Below are 19,424 nucleotides of genomic sequence, written 5' to 3'. Positions count from 1 at the left end.
CTGTGTTGGTCTGGTTGGGATGATCAAACAAACAGCAATGTTTTGATAGCGCTAAAGTGTTTACATTTTTCTAAAGAAACAACCTAAAAATAGCTTGATAATAGTTGACTTCAAACTGATTCTCTGTAGATTCTGAATAGTGGTGGAGAAAACACTTGTCTGGTGTGTTTGTGAGAGCTGTCTAAAGTTAAGGGAGGGGTAACAATGTTTCTCTAGTGAAGGAAGGATTTTATTAAATAATACTAAAGTCAAAAGAGAGAAACTGTTAAGTTTTGTGATAAGACAGTAAATGGGGAATTGAAGGTGTTTGAAGTGCTTAATGTTTCTCTTCTACATTGTTCAAAGTTCTAATATGAGAGCACACACAGCTCTGTGAACTAATCTCACATTGCTTAGATGTCTCTTTAGATTAATGTATGCCTGACAGCTTTTGGATATTAATACTTAGGAGTGTCACATTTTTTAGTCTAGATGGTTCTGCTTTTCATCTCCCCTTTACTTTTCTTGTCCTACTTTTTTAATATGTCTCACCACAAGCCACAGTAGATGAGAGATGTTACCGCTTTTCTGACTGCACCAGTTGTACCGCCAACACTAATGGATGTCAATGGTGTGACGGCAAGAAATGCATCTCAGCTCTCAGTAACTGCACTGCTGTAAGTTAGCCTGCAGGTGGCACCAGTGCTACACTCCACAGATATATGCAATATTCGCCACTAGCATCCTTGCATTTGTTTGTTGATGTCTCTTAATTTTACTTAGTGTGTTTTTTTCCCCTCCTAACTAGACTGTGAAGAATTTCACCAAATGTCCAATCAGGAATGAGCAGATTTGCAGTAAGATGGCCAATTGCAAGAGCTGCTCCCTCAACCTGAGCTGCCAGTGGGATCCTCAACAGCAGGAATGCCACAACCTCCCTGGTAAGAGGAATTTTATCTCTTCCAAAACCTAGTGAGCTGTCCTGCTTACATAGGCAGCATGCTAACTGAAATGGAAACTAATAAGTGACTGATCTGGAACCCACTACATAGGCAGCAACTCTGCGTGCCACACAAATAGCGGCGCTCACATGAAGTGCGCAGAAGACTCTCCTTACATTTGTTTCCAATAGAGTTTGATGTTAACGTGTTGCTAATCTATAGACAGAAGCAGAAAGTACACAGCACACACACACACACACATATTGGGTAAAATAGCAACAAAATATTTTCAATTAGATCTTTCATTTATCTTACCTGTTGCAACAGCCTTTGCATTTGGAATGTGACTTTAAAGGTGCTGTAAGTGATTTTTTTTCATGGAAAGGTATGCAAAAATGTTTCCTATTTCCTGAAAGATATCACTGAAATAAGTGTCATGAGAGGGGGTGTGGCTAAATCAATGGCTCAGTCTCGTGGAATTTAGAATGGCTAAAATCACTTACAGCACCTAATGCATTAAAATTCTGTCTAGTCAAGCAGCTCACTAGCTTTTGGAGCAGAGCTAATGTCTGGAAGATTCGAAAAGATGCCCTTTCCTTCCATTTACCACCTCTTCTAAGCTTTGCAGTTTATCTGAAGAGCTTACTTATCTAGTATTGTACTTAAATTTTTGGTTTGATGGGGTAGGGCCCTTTTGTCTTTTTGTGTATTTTAAATTAGTAAAAGTATTCAATTTTATTTCAGTGATTTATTTATTTTAATTTTCTCCCCTTTTCTCCCCAATGCGCTCTAAGTTCTCGTGGTGGCGTAGTGACACGCCTCAATCCAGGTGGCAGAGGACGAATCTCAGTTGCTTCCGCGTCTGAGACCATCAATCCGTGCATCTTATCATGTGACTTGTTGAGCGGGTTACCGCGGAGACGGAGCGCGTGTGGAGGCCCACGCTATTCTCCGCGGCATCCACACACAACTCACCAAGCGCCCCACTGAGAGCGAAAGCCACGCATTATAGCAACCACGAGGAGGTTACCCCATGTGACTTTACCCTCACTAGCAACCGGGCCAATTTGGTTGCTTAGGAGACCTGGCTGGAGTCACTCAGCATGCCCTGTATTCGAACTCGCGACTTCAGGGTTGGTGGTCAGCATCAATACTCGCTGAGCTACCCAGGCCCCCCAGTTATTTATTTATTTAAAAAAAAATATATATATATAATTATATTTGGTTAAGGGCTCTCCTGCCATCTCTGGAAAAACTGCCATCAAAAGTAGAAATAGAGAATAAAAAAGGCTTGACTTAAAATCTCCTGATTCATCCATCTCTCATGATCTGTCTGTAGCCCAGCTGTGTGGAGATGGTTGGAGCAATGTTGGGGAGGCCTGTCTGCAGATCAACTCCAGCAAGGAGAGCTATGACAATGCTCAGCACTACTGCAAGAACCTGGAGGGCAACATTGCCTCACTTACCACAGCCAAGCAAGTGGATTTTATTCTGGAGGAACTGCAAAAGTACCAGCAGAAGGGGAAGGTTTGTGTCTCACCTTGAGAGCTATTGTTTAAAGGGGCCATGACATGCCTTTTTTATTATTTTAATGTTCCTTGAGGTTCCTTTATAATATTAGTAAATGTTTTTGCTCTAAAACATGTATGTAAAACATGATCATTTTCAACCCTCATTTTGCCCCTCTGTCAGAACCAGTCTGTTTTGGTGCTGCTTCTCCTTTTAGACTTGACAGTAAATGCCCACTGTAATGATTGGCTCTCTGCTCTTGATTGACCTGCTCTTTACTTGCAATCTCACTGCTCACCGCTAATGGGCTGGCTAAGGAAGTGTTTTGGAGGTGGTCAGATGCAAATGTGTATCACAGTGTGACATCACAATGTGGAGGAAGTAGAGAACAGATGTTTTGGCAGCTTGGTTTCAACAAATGCTCTTTTTGCAGTGAAGAGGAAGTTTTGAGTTTTGAAATTACAGTATGCTTTTAAAGGACAATAACCTCTTATATGTCAAAAGATCAAGGACATTTTTATTTATCATGTTACAACCCCTTTAAAATCATTGCATAGTGGCTTTGAAAAGGTCTAGATGCCACTTGGTTTGATATTTTGTATCTAATGCAATAAAACTAAAAATTTAAGTGTGATTTAAGTGTCCAAATACTTTATTGGGTAACTGGTTGGTTATTCCCTAACCTTGTAGATGCCCCCACTTTGTCAGTGCCCCAACTGTCCCTCTGACTCATTGCATTCGTCCTGCAGAAACTGTCCCCATGGGTGGGCCTGAGGAAGATCAATGTGTCATACTGGGGGTGGGAGGACATGTCTCCATTCACTAACACCTCTCTGCAGTGGTTGCCCGGTGAGCCCAATGACTCAGGCTTCTGTGCTTACCTGGAGAGGGCTCAGGTCTCTGGCCTCAAGGCTAATCCCTGCACCGCCAACACAGATGGCCTCATCTGTGAGAAACCAGTTGGTGAGTTGCTATTCCTTCTCTCTGTTGCTTTTATTCTTCACTCTGTCGGATGCTATTTCCACACAGAAGCAGAACATGTTTGTCAGTCCTGTTTTAGAGTGCTAAATATGGTTATGTTCACACAGTTTGAATGTGAGCGATAACCACATTTTATAACTGAGTTAAACACTCCGTTAAAAAAAAAAAAAAATATATATATATATATATATATATATATATATATATATATATATATATATATATATATATATATATAAAAGCATTCAGAATCATCTGATAATTAAGATTTGACAAATTACTTAATGTCATGTAAATCATGAAAAGACTCTCCGTCGTTATTGTAGTCGGCTTTTAATTGTTTTTTTTTTTTTTACTTTCATCATTGTCGCTGCGATAACAGACGTTAGTGATGCTACCTTGCGAATAGAAAAGGTGCTTGACTTTGGTCATTCGTTCATATAGACAGAATTCAAGGCCCTCCTTTAAGCTGTTATATGAACAGAACAATTTGACAGTCACACTTGTTTGAATATACCAGTGGCGAATTCTCAGCGCCAGCAAAGCAAATAGCCTACTGGCCTAACATGCCAAATAAATAAATATTTTTCATCCTTTCATTCTCAATCACCTTTTTAATTGCTTGCCACTCTTAATTAATCTACAAACAAATAGAGAAATTATCCAGTCAGAATTTATTCCTTGATGCTTACAAGCAAAGTGTGACAACTGTTTCACAAATCGCATGCCCGAAGCAGCACGTGAGTTTGAGCTCCACCCCGTCTGGCCTTCAGAATTTCTTCAGAATCCCTCAACAGTGCAAATGAATGGGCAACTAAAGTCAGATTGTCAGATTCATCAGCCAGTCAGATTGATTTATTTGTTCTTGGTGGATGTGATCTTTAGGATATGTCCCGGTCGAGGCCTTCTAGCTGACCTTGAGTGACACAATCACGCTTTAAGTGATGTACGTAATTCAAGAGCGAAAAGCGTAAGATCAAGCTGTCTGACGAGTCGGCTGTTATCACTGCTGGGATTGACGTTGAGAAAGAGATCCTTATGGATTTAAAAACACAAGATGTTCTGCATTACCGTGTGATTGCTTAATTTATTAAACAAGAAAGGAGGACTGATTTTCACTTCAAGCAAATTGGTAAATGCTTTTTGCATTGTTATAGCAACATCAGGAGTTTTCTAAGTGTAAATTAGGCTGCTTGAGCATTCAGTGTTGGATCAAGTTTTGAAAAGTAGTGCTGCATTCCATTCAACTCGGAAAGTGGGATTTTACAACTTCCTACGTGGAAAAGTGCAATGGAATGCATCTTGAAGTCAGAATTACAACTTGTAGGCTCGTGCAGAAATTCTCAACACTGATTTTGCCGAGATGCAGGGGCATGATGTCACACAATCATGTCAACACTCAGGGAGATATACAAAGTAAGTGATAAACATTCACTTTATTTATTTATTTATTCTTTGGATTTTTTCCCCTTTTTCTCCCAATTTGGAATGCCCAGTTTCCAGTGTGCTCTAAGTCCTCGTGGTGGCGTAGTGACTCGCCTCAATCCGGGTGACGGAGAACAAATCTCAGCTGCCGCCACGTCTGAGACCGTCAACCCGCGCCTCTTATCACGTGGCTTGTTCAGCACGTTACCGTGGAGATATAGCACATGTGGAGGCTTCACGCCACCCAACGCGGCATCCATGCACAACTCTCCATGCGCCCCACCAAGAGCAAACAGCATTATAGCGATCACGAGGAGGTTACCCCATGTGACTCTGGCCTCCCTAGCAATTTGGTTGCTTAGGAGACCTGGCTGGAGTCACTCAGCACGCCCTGGGATTTGAACTAGCGAACTCCAGGGGTGGTAGCCAGCATCTTTACCACTGAGCTACCCAGGCTCCAACATTCACTTTATTAAGTAATATTGATAAATGAGTTCGTTTCCACATTACATGATATTAAAGCTTGTTTAGCAAATGCCTGCAGAAACAGGTGTATAAAACATAATCCCTTTTGATAATCATACACCTGTAGCACAAATGCTAGCACTGCAGCATTGTTTATCAGTTTGGTTGCTAGGAGACATCTCTAATGAGAGTCAAACCCCTGCTAAGCTAACGGGAGCATTGCAGTTTTGTTTCCTTAAATGTCATCTTCCGAATATCGGGGAATGGAGTGCATTTATTGTCTGAGATATCAAGTAGGAATATCCCATATCCAACTTGAATGGAACACAGCATAACCGTGTACCCTGATGAAATGAAATTTATTGCAAGCAACATTTAAATTGCAAATATTATTAGATTTTTCCAGGTATTATAGACCTCCTTGGTAGATTCATATGAAAAATTATGATTTTTGAATGTCTGTTCAAGAGATGTTCATTTCACAGAATAGTCATGCTGCAGTTAAAATTAGGCTTGCTTGAGCATTAAGTGTAATTTCAAGTTCTGGCTTTCGTGCGTGGATGTGTTTTTAAAATGTCAGTTGGTATTACTAGTTCGCTGCAACATAATGTATGATGCCCAAAGGCATACGGTGTCTTATTCATTGTGAAACTGTGTTCGCTTAATGGCATGAATTACACTGAAGGCCTAGACTTAAAATGCATGGCCCACCACTGGAATATACAGTACATTTGACAATCTCAAACGATGTGAACTTAGCCTTTGTAAAGTCATAGACACATGCCCATAAGATACATAAGCATTCCTTTTTCAGCCCAGAAACATTATAAAAGTAACCTCATTCTTATGAGCCAATTTTTTCTCCCCTCCAGTGAGCCCGAACCAAAACGTCCGCCCATGTAAGATGCCCTGCTCCCTGCGCACCACCTGTGAGAACTGCACCAGCCAGGCCATGGAGTGCATGTGGTGTGGAAGTACGAAGCGCTGTGTGGACTCCAATGCCTACGTCATTTCCTTCCCCTATGGCCAGTGCCTGGAGTGGCAGACAGGAGAATGTCTGTGTGAGTGTCCTTATTTACATATTGTAGTCATCACTGCCTTTGAGCATGTCCAAGCGGAATCTGTTATTGGTAGATAAAATCATTATCCAATCAGCCAAAATATTTTTTAACCAAAACTGCAAGAAGTGGGAAACGTGTGCAGAACGTGAATGACATACGTTCCAGTTCTGTGTAAATCTGTGGGTGCAGATTCAATATTGTGTTAGTAAATTAACATGTAAATTAATGATTGTAGTATATATATTTTAAAGGCATTTCTGTCCTTATTAGTCAGGATAGTATAGAATTACATGAATGTGTAGGGAGAGAGAGAGAGTAGAATGGGATTAGGAGTAGTCCGGACCCCAGCTTACATGCCCGAGAGCACACTGCATCAAAATTTAGCGAGAACATTTATCAACCACCGCGCCACGGCTTCGAAAGAGAATCTTCATTTAAATGGTTTTGTATCAGCAAACTGAAAATTGCCTGGTTAGGATATGGTGTAATGCTTCATTTGGCTGGTGGCCTATATGTACATCTCCAGCTATAGAGAGCTACAGTTACTGTTCATCTCTGGTAGAAGGGGATTTTATTTGTTTGAATAAAATGTTGAGAACACCTAGAGTACTAGTCTTACTGGAGCTTTTTTCTCACAAATCCCTTTAATAGAATTGTCAAATGAAAATTCTAAAATATTCGTTGAATTTAAGAAAAAAAAATGCACCTTCGAAAGCTTAAACTGTGCATTCGAATTTTGCATGTGTGCCAAGCACTGACGAAGACTGCAGATCGATCGCATTCTTGCGCTAAAAAAGGCTAGACTCTGCGCAACAAATACAGTTTAACAGAAAGCAGGTGTCTCAAGATGCTTTTTAAAGTTCTTTATAGTTAGACACAGCATCTAACAATGCTAAGGGTGGGTTGCACCAACAAGGGTTAATTGTAAATTTAGATTAAATTAAATGAATGTTTAACTGATAATTCTGTTGCACCAAATTTTAAACCTTGTTTAAAAATAATCAGGATTACATACTGTATAAACCATTATTTTTATCCTGATTTAAATTTCACTGTAAATCTGAATTAAGTTTAATCCTGTTGCTCGTATACTTCAAACTCTGATTTAAATCTCAGTTAGGGATTAATTTTAAACTTGCAGCTAAGGTGGTTTAAATAAAAAATGGACCTAATTAAACATGAATGACTAGGTAAGCGAACAGTCAGCGCTCTGAGAGATGTTTAACATATTATTCATGTTTATTATTGTCCAAAATCTTGAGCCGTTGGCTGCGATGTATGCTTTCAGATTCGGCGAGTATCTCGGGTTGTTTTGGTGGCGGCATATTTACCCGCTTCCCCATCCTTTACATGCAGGAAAAGAGGAGGGCGTTAATTTGGCATTTAACAAGCAACAGTTGTTCATTATTGCTCCTCTCCTCTTTCATACTCGCTTCAGTTGGCAGCCTGCGCACTTCATTTCCGGTAACAACGGTGGCGCTGATGTGAGGGGAGGTGGATCCGTGACCTGTGCGGTCCTTTTTTCTTAAATTCTGCTGCCATATTTTAAAGTTTGTGTACACTCTGCTGCGACATTTTCTTAACCTGCTTGATTAGCCTTGTGTACTAACGATCTACCGCTAGGTCAGAATCCATCATGGCGGACAAAATCTCAGGTGAAGGTTTTAATCACAGGTTAAATGTTTAATCTATGATTTGCCAAACCGTATTTAAAATTAAGTGGTGCATCACAACTCCTATTAAAATAACATTTGGATCAACAAATCCTAGATTAGCTCTAAACTCAACCCTTCATTTAAACCTTATTGGTGCAGCCCACCCTAAAAATCTGAAATGCTATGTCAGGAAAGATGTTCAACTTGGAAATATGTGTCTCGAGATCTTTGCGTTCGGTTCCATTCTGTTGTGTTCCGTCTGTTTGAACAGCCCCTGGCCTGAGCTCATAGTCTGAGCCACTTCACCACAGAGTTCAGCCAAATACCACTGCCATCTGGGAATATTGCTAACCTATATTCAACTGTACTTCATAAAAAACAATGTGGTATTTCACTGTTATTATGAAGCTTGAGTCTGGGGTAGTATACTGTGGCATCAGTGCAAGTATAACACATGTGGACTGACTATTGATGCATTTTCCCCCCTCATTTTACTTTTGACTCAACATTTGAAAATATGGACTGACTAAAACTTTTTATTTGTTTATTTTATGCACATTAGTTGAAAATGGAATGCTCTTTTTTTTATTTTAATTTTTTTTTTTTATACAGCCACGAATGTTCTTTGCAATAATGTAGTGGTGCTGTATGGTTTATGTATTTTAAAGGTGCACTCAAATTTGTCAAATTCTGCCAATATCTTCTCAGTCTGCTAGCTGTCCGTTCTGTGGGTGGGCTGGAAAGAATATAGTATTTGTACATAGCCCTGTCTCTGTAAATAGGACACAAACAAAGTGGATCGGACCAATCCACACAACACTACTCCGGCCAATCAGCAACAGGGGGTGGTTTTTGCACGTGCACAGGATGGGGGGTGGGGGCAGAGCGAGAAGGAAATTCATTAGAAGAGCAACGGCAAATCTGGCTGATGTGAACTTTCTAAACTACAAGGAGGACAAATGACTGAGAAGCAGACCAAGAGAAAAAGTTCAGATGAATATAAACTAAAAAAGAAGGATTATGATAAGTTGAGGGCTAGGAGCCACGTCAACATCGGCGAGGTTTTCAGCAGTGGAGATGGATGCAGAAGTTGCTCATTTTCTTCATGTTTCACAGAACCCATATATGCTGTTTTTGTGATGTTAGATTTAGTAGCAGGTGAGTTGTGAGTGTCTGGAAGTGAGTTGTGAAAGTTAGTGTCTTTTGGTCAGCAAACTGAACTGTTACTGTCGTTCCCTTGGCAATGCGCGTGCATGAATTTGGTTGGGGGGCGGAGCTTCCAAAGGAGCACTGAAGGGTGGGGTGTGTTTGTTTTGGCAGTTGAGTTCAAATATCAACAGTGTTTCTCAGGAATCGCTGAGTGCACCTTTTATTTAATACTGCCCTTTAGAATCTATATAAGCAGATAAAACATAGTATGCATATAGTTGTGTGTTGTCTTCTTGAGCATCAATAAATGTTTGCACCTTGCGTCATAGTTGTATATGAGTCCCTCAATTGTCCTAAGTGTCAAAAGCTAGATCTCATATATATATATATATATATACACACATACACACACACACACACACACACACACACACACACATACACCTACACTGGTGGCCAAAAGTTTGGAATAATGTACAGATTTTGCTGTTTCGGAAGGAAATTGGTACTTTAATTCACAAAGTGGCATTCAGCTGATCACAAAGTATAGTCAGGACATTACTGATGTAAAAAAAACAGCACCATCACTATTTGAAAAAAGTCATTTTTGATCAAATCTAGACAGGCCCCATTTCCAGCAGCCATCACTCCAACACCTTATCCTTGAGTAATCATGCTAAATTGCTAATTTGGCACTAGAAAATCACTTGCCATTATATCAGACACAGTTGATAGTTATTTGGTTCGTTAAATAAAGCTTAACATTGTCTTTGCATTTGTTTTTGAGTTGCCACAGTATGCAATAGACTGGCATGTCTTAAGGTCAGTATTAGGTCAAAAATGGCAAAAAAAAAGAAACAGCTTTCTCTAGAAACACGTCAGTCAATCATTGTTTTGAGGAATGAATGCTATACAATGCTTGAAATTGCCAAAAAACTGAAGATTTCATACAAAGGTGTACACTACAGTCTTCAAAGACAAAGGACAACTGGCTCTAACAAGGACAGAATGAGATGTGGAAGGCCCAGATGTACAACTAAACAAGAGGATAAGTACATCAGAGTTTCTAGTTCGAGAAATAGACACCTCACATGTCCTCAGCTGACAGCTTCATTGAATTCTACCCACTCAACACCAGTTTCATGTACAACAGTAAAGAGAAGACTCAGGGGTGCAAGCCTTATGGGAAGAATTGCAAAGAAAAAGCCACTTTTGAAACAGAAAAATAAAAAGAAAAGGTTAGAGTGGGCAAAGAAACACAGACATTGGACAACAGATAATTGGAAGAGTGTTATGGATCTTAAACCCATTGAGCTTTTGTGGGATCAGCTAGACTGTAAGGTGTGTGAGAAGTGCCCGACAAGACAGCCGCATCTATGGCAAGTGCTACAGGAAGTGTGGGGTGAAATGTCACCTGAGTATCTGGACAAACTGACAGTTAGAATGCTAAGGATCTGCAAAGCTGTCATTGCTGCACATGGAGGATTTTTTGATGAGAACTCTTTGAAGTAGTTTAAGTTCTGAAATTTTTTCCAAATTGTAATAGTAATTTTTCACATTATTAATGTCCTGACTATATATTGTGATCAGTTGAATGCCACTTTGGTGAATAAAAGTACCAATTTCTTTCCATAAGAGCAAAATCTGTACATTATTCCAAACTTTTATATATATATATATATATGTATGTATATATATATATATATATATATATATATATATATATATATATATATATATATATATATATATATATATATATAATGTATATATATATATGTATATATATATATGTATATATATATATGTATATATATATATATATGTATATATATATATATATGTATATATATATATATATATATATATATATACAAACTTTTATATTTATATATATATATATATTAGTACTGCGCAAAAGTCTTAGGCACATAAGATGCTTCACAAAAACATTTGTCTTAAGATTTTATATTTTCAGCTTTAGTGTGTCAATAGGAAATATACATTTTAGATTCCCAAACATTTATTTTGCATATATAATAGAACAGAATAACAGGGAACCCTGCAACAGATGGCATGGTCCCCACAGAACCCCCCACTGAATATTGTGTCAGTCTGGGATTACAAGAAGAGATAGAAGCAATTGAGACAGGTGAAATAGATAGAAGAACTGTGGCAAATTCTCCAAGAAGCTTTGAACATCCTATCTGCCAACAACCAAGAAAAACTGTATCCAGGTGTACCTAGGAGAATTGGTGCTGTTTTGAAGGCAAAGGTGGTCACACCGAATATTTATTTAGCTTTTTTATGTTTACTGGACTTTGTATGACGTTAATTGATAAATGAAAACTATTTATGGCATTATTTTTGAAGACATCCTGCACAGTACTGTATATGTGTGTGTGTGTGTGTGTGTGTGTGTATATGTATATATATATATTAGGGGTGTAATGGTACACAGAATTCAGGGTTCGGTACGTACCTCGGTTTTCTGGGATCACGGTTCGATACGAGTTCGGTACAACAGGAAAAAGCAACAAATCCCAATTGCTAGGTTTCTTTTCATTTATTTTGAACAGACAGTAGTGCAAATTACAGTTTGTTCCACCTAGCGGCATTTAGTCCCCCCTGAGGTAATTGGTACAGTACAGCCTCCTTTAGTGTATTAAGCACTAAGCAGTAAACGGAATGCACTCTTGCATAGGCCATATTTTTTTTGTAGGGTTGATAAAAAACAAAAGGTATTTGGTCACAATCAGCTACAAAACTGAAAAGCATCTCTTGTGTTATAAAAGTACAAAATAAATAGAATAATGATAAATAAAACTTGTACATTAGGAGATGCCATTCTTGTTTTGGGTTGGTGCATAGATGTTCTCTTCTTTTGCTCTTTTTCCTGTTGTGGCGGTTAGCAAACAGCAAACCTTCTGGATTGGAGTGTGGATCGCCTGTGACTGAATCAAATGTATTCTTCGTCTGACTGCATGCACCGAACTGTGACGTCAGTACCATGACGGTTCGGGATGAATACATGTAACGTTACACCCCTAAAATATATATATATATACAGGTGCATCTCAATAAATTAGAATGTCGTGGAGAAGTTCATTTATTTCAGTAATTCAACTCAAATTGTGAAACTCGTGTATTAAATAAATTCATTGCACACAGACTGAAGTAGTTTAAGTCTTTGGTTCTTTTAATTGTGATGATTTTGGCTCACATTTAACAAAAACCCACCAATTCACTCTCTCAAAAAATTAGAATACATCATAAGACCAATAAAAAAAACATTTTTAGTGAATTGTTGGCCTTCTGGAAAGTATGTTAATTTACTGTATATGTACTCAATACTTGGTAGGGGCTCCTTTTGCTTTAATTACTGCCTCAATTCGGCGTGGCATGGAGGTGATTAGTTTGTGGCACTGCTGAGGTGGTATGGAAGCCCAGGTTTCTTTGACAGTGGCCTTCAGCTCATCTGCATTTTTTGGTCTCTTGTTTCTCATTTTCCTCTTGACAATACCCCATAAATTCTCTATGGGGTTCAGGTCTGGTGAGTTTGCTGGCCAGTCAAGCACACCAACACCATGGTCATTTAACCAACTTTTGGTGCTTTTGGCAGTGTGGGCAGGTGCCAAATCCTGCTGGAAAATGAAATCAGCATCTTTAAAAAGCTGGTCAGCAGAAGGAAGCATGAAGTGCTCCAAAATTTCTTGGTAAACGGGTGCAGTGACTTTGGTTTTCAAAAAACACAATGGACCAACACCAGCAGATGACATTGCACCCCAAATCATCACAGACTGTGGAAACTTAACACTGGACTTCAAGCAACTTGGGCTATGAGCTTCTCCACACTTCCTCCAGACTCTAGGACCTTGGTTTCCAAATGAAATACAAAACTTGCTCTCATCTGAAAAGAGGACTTTGGACCACTGGGCAACAGTCCAGTTCTTCTTCTCCTTAGCCCAGGTAAGACACCTCTGACGTTGTCTGTGGTTCAGGAGTGGCTTAACAAGAGGAATACAACAACTGTAGCCAAATTCCTTGACATGTCTGTGTGTGGTGGCTCTTGATGCCTTGACCCCAGCCTCAGTCCATTCCTTGTGAAGTTCACCCAAATTCTTGAATCGATTTTGCTTGACAATCCTCATAAGGCTGCGGTTCTCTCGGTTGGTTGTGCATCTTTTTCTTCCACACTTTTTCCTTCCACTCAACTTTCTGTTAACATGCTTGGATACAGCACTCTGTGAACAGCCAGCTTCTTTGGCAATGAATGTTTGTGGCTTACCCTCCTTGTGAAGGGTGTCAATGATTGTCTTCTGGACAACTGTCAGATCAGCAGTCTTCCCCATGATTGTGTAGCTTAGTGAACCAAACTGAGAGACCATTTTGAAGGCTCAGGAAACCTTTGCAGGTGTTTTGAGTTGATTAGCTGATTGGCATGTCACCATATTCTAATTTTTTGAGATAGTGAATTGGTGGGTTTTTGTTAAATGTGAGCCAAAATCATCACAATTAAAAGAATCAAAGACTTAAACTACTTCAGTCTGTGTGCATTGAATTTATTTAATACACGAGTTTCACAATTTGAGTTGAATTACTGAAATAAATGAACTTTTCCACGACATTCTAATTTATTGAGATGCACCTGTGTATATATATATATATATATATATATATATATATATATATATATATATATATATATATATATATATATATATATATATATATATCACACTACCGTTCAAAAGTTTGGGGTCACTTGCCTGAAATGTTTCTCATGATATTAAAAACATTTTGATCTGAAGGCATATGCTTAAATGTTTGAAATTAGTTTTGTAGACAAAAATATAATTGTGCCAACATATTAATTTACATCATTACAAAATTAAATGTTATTAAATTTTTTTTTTTTTTTTAAATGGATGACTTGGACCGAATAATTAAGAAAAGCAGCCACGAAGTGCCCAGCATATAGATGGGAACTCCTTCAATACTGTTTAAAAAGCATCCCAGGGTGATACCTCATCCCAGGGTGAGTATTTTAGCATCTTCAAAGTAGCCACACTTTGCCTAAAATCTGCAAACATTTTCTCAACCAACTTCTTGAGGTATCACCCTGGGATGCTTTTTAAACAGTATTGAAGGAGTTCCCATCTATGTTGGGCACTTATTGGCTGCTTTTCTTTATTATTTGGCCAAGTCATCAATTTCAAAACCTTTTTTTATTTTTTATTAAATTGTAGTTTTATAATGAAATAAATTAACATGTTGGCACAATTATATGTTTGTCTACAAAACTAATTTAAAACATTTAAGCATATACCTTTAGATCAAAAGATTTTTAAGATCATGAGAAACATTTCAGTCAAGTGTTTCAAAAATGTTGACCGGTAGTATATATATTTATAAAGTGGTGCTGGACTTTTAAAGAAGCCAGGAATACACATGGGCTATGGGCTGTTTTGAAATGTCTGCACTCCCAGTTGTGAATACACTGACAGATGATTCGCTGAGAAAGTGACTAATTCAAACTGCTAACCTGAGCTCCTGAGTTCACACCCTCAGTTCTTTTTGGGTGATTCTTGAAAAAGACCTGGTTCAAAAGAGTTGTTCACAACTCTCTTACGCTGGATGTGTCGTTGCATGCGGTGCAGCGAGCTCGTCAGAAACGGAACGGATGAAAAGCGGCTGGAGACACATTGGTTGTACGCGCTCTAAAGATGTATTCAATAATTCACAAGATGATATTTGGCAAAACCGCATATGAACGCACACAACCCGACTGGTGCCAATGGCGACTAGATTTTAAATTAGCTATTGTTGCAGTCAATTATTTTTTGTCGCATTCGCAGCCTGGAGCCCTGGGAGGAGATTTTCGTCATTGCGGATCTCAACCTGCGCACATCAAGAGGAGCCGTCCAGAGCTGCAGCCGCAGCATGGGTCTCGCTGTCGTGGCTGAAGGGGCTCTTTGGCTGGGTTTGACGGGTTTGTCTGAGAGAGAGAAGACGGACTTCCTGAATACCCTGGTGGAACCGAAAGCCCTTTTCGGGGCTACGATTTCTACGATGCAGCATCAGTACGATTTAAGGAAGAAAGATGGGGAGGCGTTTGAAACTTGCCTTCCCCGAAAGGTCACTGCTTGAGCTCTGCAGCAATCACATTCTGGGTTCCCAACCCATTTTAGAGGTGGGCAATCTGGATTCAGGACCTTTTTGCTTAGCAAAAGAGCTATAAGGGTGGTGCCGGCAGAGGACAGCCTTCAGGGTTTTTACTCCAGGTATTTCGTCATCCCTGTTCTCCCATTCTGAAATTGCGGAACCTCAACAAACACCTTAGAAGGTACAAATTCAAAATGCTCATGCTCAAAGCACTCTCTCAATTTGTTTGTCCCAGAGACTGGTTTACGTTAGTCAATCTGAAATACGCATATTTTCACATTGGCATTTACCCTTCACACAGAAAATTCCTAAGGTTTGCTTATCAGGGAGTAGCCTACGAATTTTTGATTGTGCCTTTCGGAATGTCATTAAACCGAGAGTGTTCAGCAAGTGGATGGAAGCAGTGCTAACGGGTCTCAGAGTGTCTGCTTACCTAGATGATCTACTGCTCTGTACCCGTTGCAGCAGCAAGCAGAGATAAATACGAGAGGGCTGGTGTCTCATTTAGAGAACATAGATTTAAAAATAAATGAGACAAAGAGCTGTCTGGTGCCCTCGCAGGAAGTACTATATCTGGGTCTCAGATTAAACTCAGACTAAAGTGTTTCTGTCAGAGGAGTGCATCAGATGGACTCTCAGCTGTTTGTCCCTTTTTTACAGAGGGGAAAAAAGTCTCATTCAGACTGTTTACGACTATTGGGTCTGATGGTCTCGACTGCGTCAGTCATTCCATTGGGAGAGAGTTTCATCACTGGATAGCAGTGCGGCACTTGTTTCCCTGCCATCACTTAAATCGCAGGGTGACAATGTTGTCAGAGTGAATGTTCGCTCTCCGTCACTGGAGAATCCCTTTAGGGGCAGTCTCTCTGAGGAAAGTGGTGATGACAGACACGTCACTCACAGGTAGGGGCGTGGTGTGTGAAGGCAGAATAGTGAATGGGGTTTGGCCTGCGTCACTACGCAACGTGCACACAAACTTTTTGGAGTTTCTGACAGTGTTTCTAGCATTTAAGCACTTTGCAGGACAACACGACAACAGTGGCATACATAAAAAGGCAAGTGGGCACGCATTCACAGCGACTTCACAACTTGGCACAAAAGCTGATTGTGTGGTGTGGTGCATGCTTTCTCTCATTGCGGGTGACGCACGTTCCGGGAGTAATGAATACGTGGGCGGATCTCCTGTCCAGGGGGAATCCTCTGTATGGAGAGTGGAAGCTTCACCCTCAGGTGGTGAGTCAGCTGTGGGAGAGATACGAGCTAGCTGCCGTAGATCTCTTCACATTGCACGAAAACGTTCATTGCCCTCTGTTCTTCTTTTTGGTGAGAGGCGGTGCTCCTATGGGTGTGAATGCTCTAGCGCATCTGTGGCCATACATGCTACTTTACATGTTTCCCTCACTGAGTTTAATCATTCCAACTCTAAGAAGAGTAAGAGAATACAGACACTCAGTTATACTGATCGCCCCGTACTGGTGGGGAAACTGTGGCTGGCAGAAATAATACAACTCTTGTATGACCAGCCTTGGCCCCCTCCCGCTGTGCAAGGACTTGCTGTCGTAAGCACGGGGGAAATATTTCACCCCGACCCGGACCGAGTAGCTCTTTGGGCTTGGCCTGTGAGAGGCTAAATTTGAGTGTCACAGTTTACCCCCGAGGGTGATTGAAATGATTCAGAGCATGAGGGCTGCCTCAACGTGCTCCGCATATGGTCGGAAATGGAGTGTGTTTGAGCAGTGGTGTGCACACTGACACATTGTTCCATTTTTATGACATTTTGGGTTTTCTTCAGGAATTTTTGGGTAAAGGCAGGGCCTTTTCTACTTTCAAGGTTTATCTCGCTCCCATATTGGCCTGTCATGTGGGAATTGACTTGAGTACAATAGGTCAACACCCGCTTGTTTGCAGGTTTATGAGGGGCGCTCAGCGATTGAACAGGGTGTCAAAACTGCTAGTTCCGTCATGGGATCTGTCCGTGGTTCTGAACGCGCTTCCTCAGCCTCACTTTGAGCCAGTTAAAAGTATGGAACTGAAGCTTCTTTCACTAAAGGTAGCTGTGAAAGACCTATTCTCATTTTGGAATATGGAAGCAGGTGCCGGGTGCACATCCAAACATACAACATTTATTTTAACACTTTTCAGTGTCTTCCCATTCACATATTGCTTTTCAGCATCACACACCTTAGTGGCATTTCAGCTCACTGACCACACAGTTGCTCTGCTTTTCAGCAGCAGCTCTCAACCACACACACAGCTTCATTGTGTCTCTCTCTCTCTCTGTGTCTTCTTGCGGCTTTATCCCTCGCTCGCCAACACTGCAATCACCAACAGCTAGGCAAGATAATTCTCCTGGCCTCGCTCCGCACCATCGTCGCTTGCCCCCACCCACCACAGCAGCTTTGTTACTGGCTCTGACGACAGCAAAGTGAGTTAATGAAGTCCATTCTTTGGCGGTGCATCACTGTTGTATGTGCTTTGCCGCGGATTTGTCGAGAGTAACTCTTAAAATGAATCCAGCTTTTGTGCCTAAGGTGAGCGACCCACCACGGCTTAATTGTCTGTGTCCAGTTCGTACTCTATGTTTGTACGTGGAGCGAACTAAGGCGTTGAGGAAACAAGTGTTTTATTTTGTCCCCCCCCCATCCATTCTTTGCAAATTGATTAGGTGGATGTACATTGGACACTACAAGTCGGTTAATGGTCGGCTATATCCCAAAGTGAGATATTGAACAAATGGGGTGGCTGTGGCTCATGTGGTTGAGCGGGTTGTCCACTAAGCGCAGGGTTAGTGGTTCGATTCCCGGCCCACATGATTCCACATGCCGAAGTGTCCTTGGACATGTGCCTTGCATGGCAGCTCTGCTGTCATTGATATGTGAGTGTGTGTGAGAATGGGTGAATGAGACACAGTGTAAAGCGCTTTGTAGAACTTCTAAGGTTAAAAAAGGCACTATATAAGTGCAGAAAAAAAATAAAAAATTGAGAAATTATCTGTTATCAGTTCTCTGATAACAGGAGTGAGATAGCTCACCACACTTCCCTCCTTGTAGTGGCATGGAGAAGAGATATGTGGAGAAAGAAGAAGAGACCTGTGGCAGTGTCTTTTTGTTATTAACAGTTTTTATTGATTCCATCCACAAGACAGACAAACACAACATAAAATACGGAATAAATTATATACATTAAACCTCTCCCCCCGAACATTCCCCCTACCCCACACATACACGCACTACAGTGGTCACTTACAATTAGAGCATAAAAAAAATATACTTTCAAAAATCAAGAATGCACATACACATCAAACTAAAAATCCCTCTCCATTGCCCCTCCTCGAGAACCCTCCAAAAAAGTCAAATATCCACCCCACTTTCAATCCCATTTTCCCAGCCTTCTAAAAATCACCTCCTCAAATGCTGCCACCCCGCCCATTTCCCCGCACCACTCCCGAAATGAGGGTGCCCCAGCCGTCTTCCACCCCCTAAGGATAATTTGTCTGCCAACCATAACTCCGGCTAGGAACTAACTTTTTAAGTGACTATCCCCAATATTAATGACCGCCCCATCACCTAAGATGCAGAGTCTGGGGCAAAATTAAAATTGAGTGTCCAATACGTCACACATAAACCCTCAACCAAAATTCTTGGATCTTAACACATCCCCAAAAAACATGGGTTGTGTCCCCGTCTTCTGATTGGCATCGTCAGCAGGTGGGTGTGTCTTTAAGACCAAGCATATACAATCTAGAGGGGGTCCAATAGAATCGATGCAAAATCTTACACACCCTTGAATCTCTAGATGTAGACTTGACATTTTTTAGAATCCTAGCCCACACTCCCTCCTCCAATACCATGTATAAATCTTTCTCCCATAATCTCTTGAGAGAAGTTGAAGCTCTGTCCCCCAGACTCTGAATTAACAGGGAGTAATACACTGATGCCTCATGACCTTTTCCAAAAGCAGTAATCACCACTTCTAGAGTATCTGCAGCTTTAGGAGGGTGTATGCTACTCCCAAAAATAGTACAGAGCTGGTGGCACAGCTGTAAATACCTAAAGAGATCTGGGAATCCTGAAAAGATCTCAACACTCCACTCT

General features: G+C 40.5%; 1 protein-coding gene across 1 annotated transcript in view; it reads left to right on the top strand.

The window, feature by feature from the left end:
- Positions 1–19,424, top strand: part of LOC127423623 (attractin-like protein 1) — a 165,667-nt gene that overhangs the window by 35,078 nt on the left and 111,165 nt on the right. The window contains exons 13-17 of the mRNA XM_051668087.1: positions 538–656; positions 788–920; positions 2,260–2,447; positions 3,179–3,392; positions 6,173–6,361. Coding sequence (XP_051524047.1) covers positions 538–656; positions 788–920; positions 2,260–2,447; positions 3,179–3,392; positions 6,173–6,361 — 843 coding nt within the window. The remainder of the gene's footprint in view (positions 1–537; positions 657–787; positions 921–2,259; positions 2,448–3,178; positions 3,393–6,172; positions 6,362–19,424) is intronic.

Source organism: Myxocyprinus asiaticus, chromosome 32, assembly GCF_019703515.2.
Source record: "Myxocyprinus asiaticus isolate MX2 ecotype Aquarium Trade chromosome 32, UBuf_Myxa_2, whole genome shotgun sequence".
In the NCBI taxonomy this organism is placed as follows: Eukaryota; Metazoa; Chordata; class Actinopteri; order Cypriniformes; family Catostomidae; genus Myxocyprinus; species Myxocyprinus asiaticus.
Note: the sequence above shows the minus strand (reverse complement) of the source record. Positions and strands in the feature narration are given on the sequence as shown.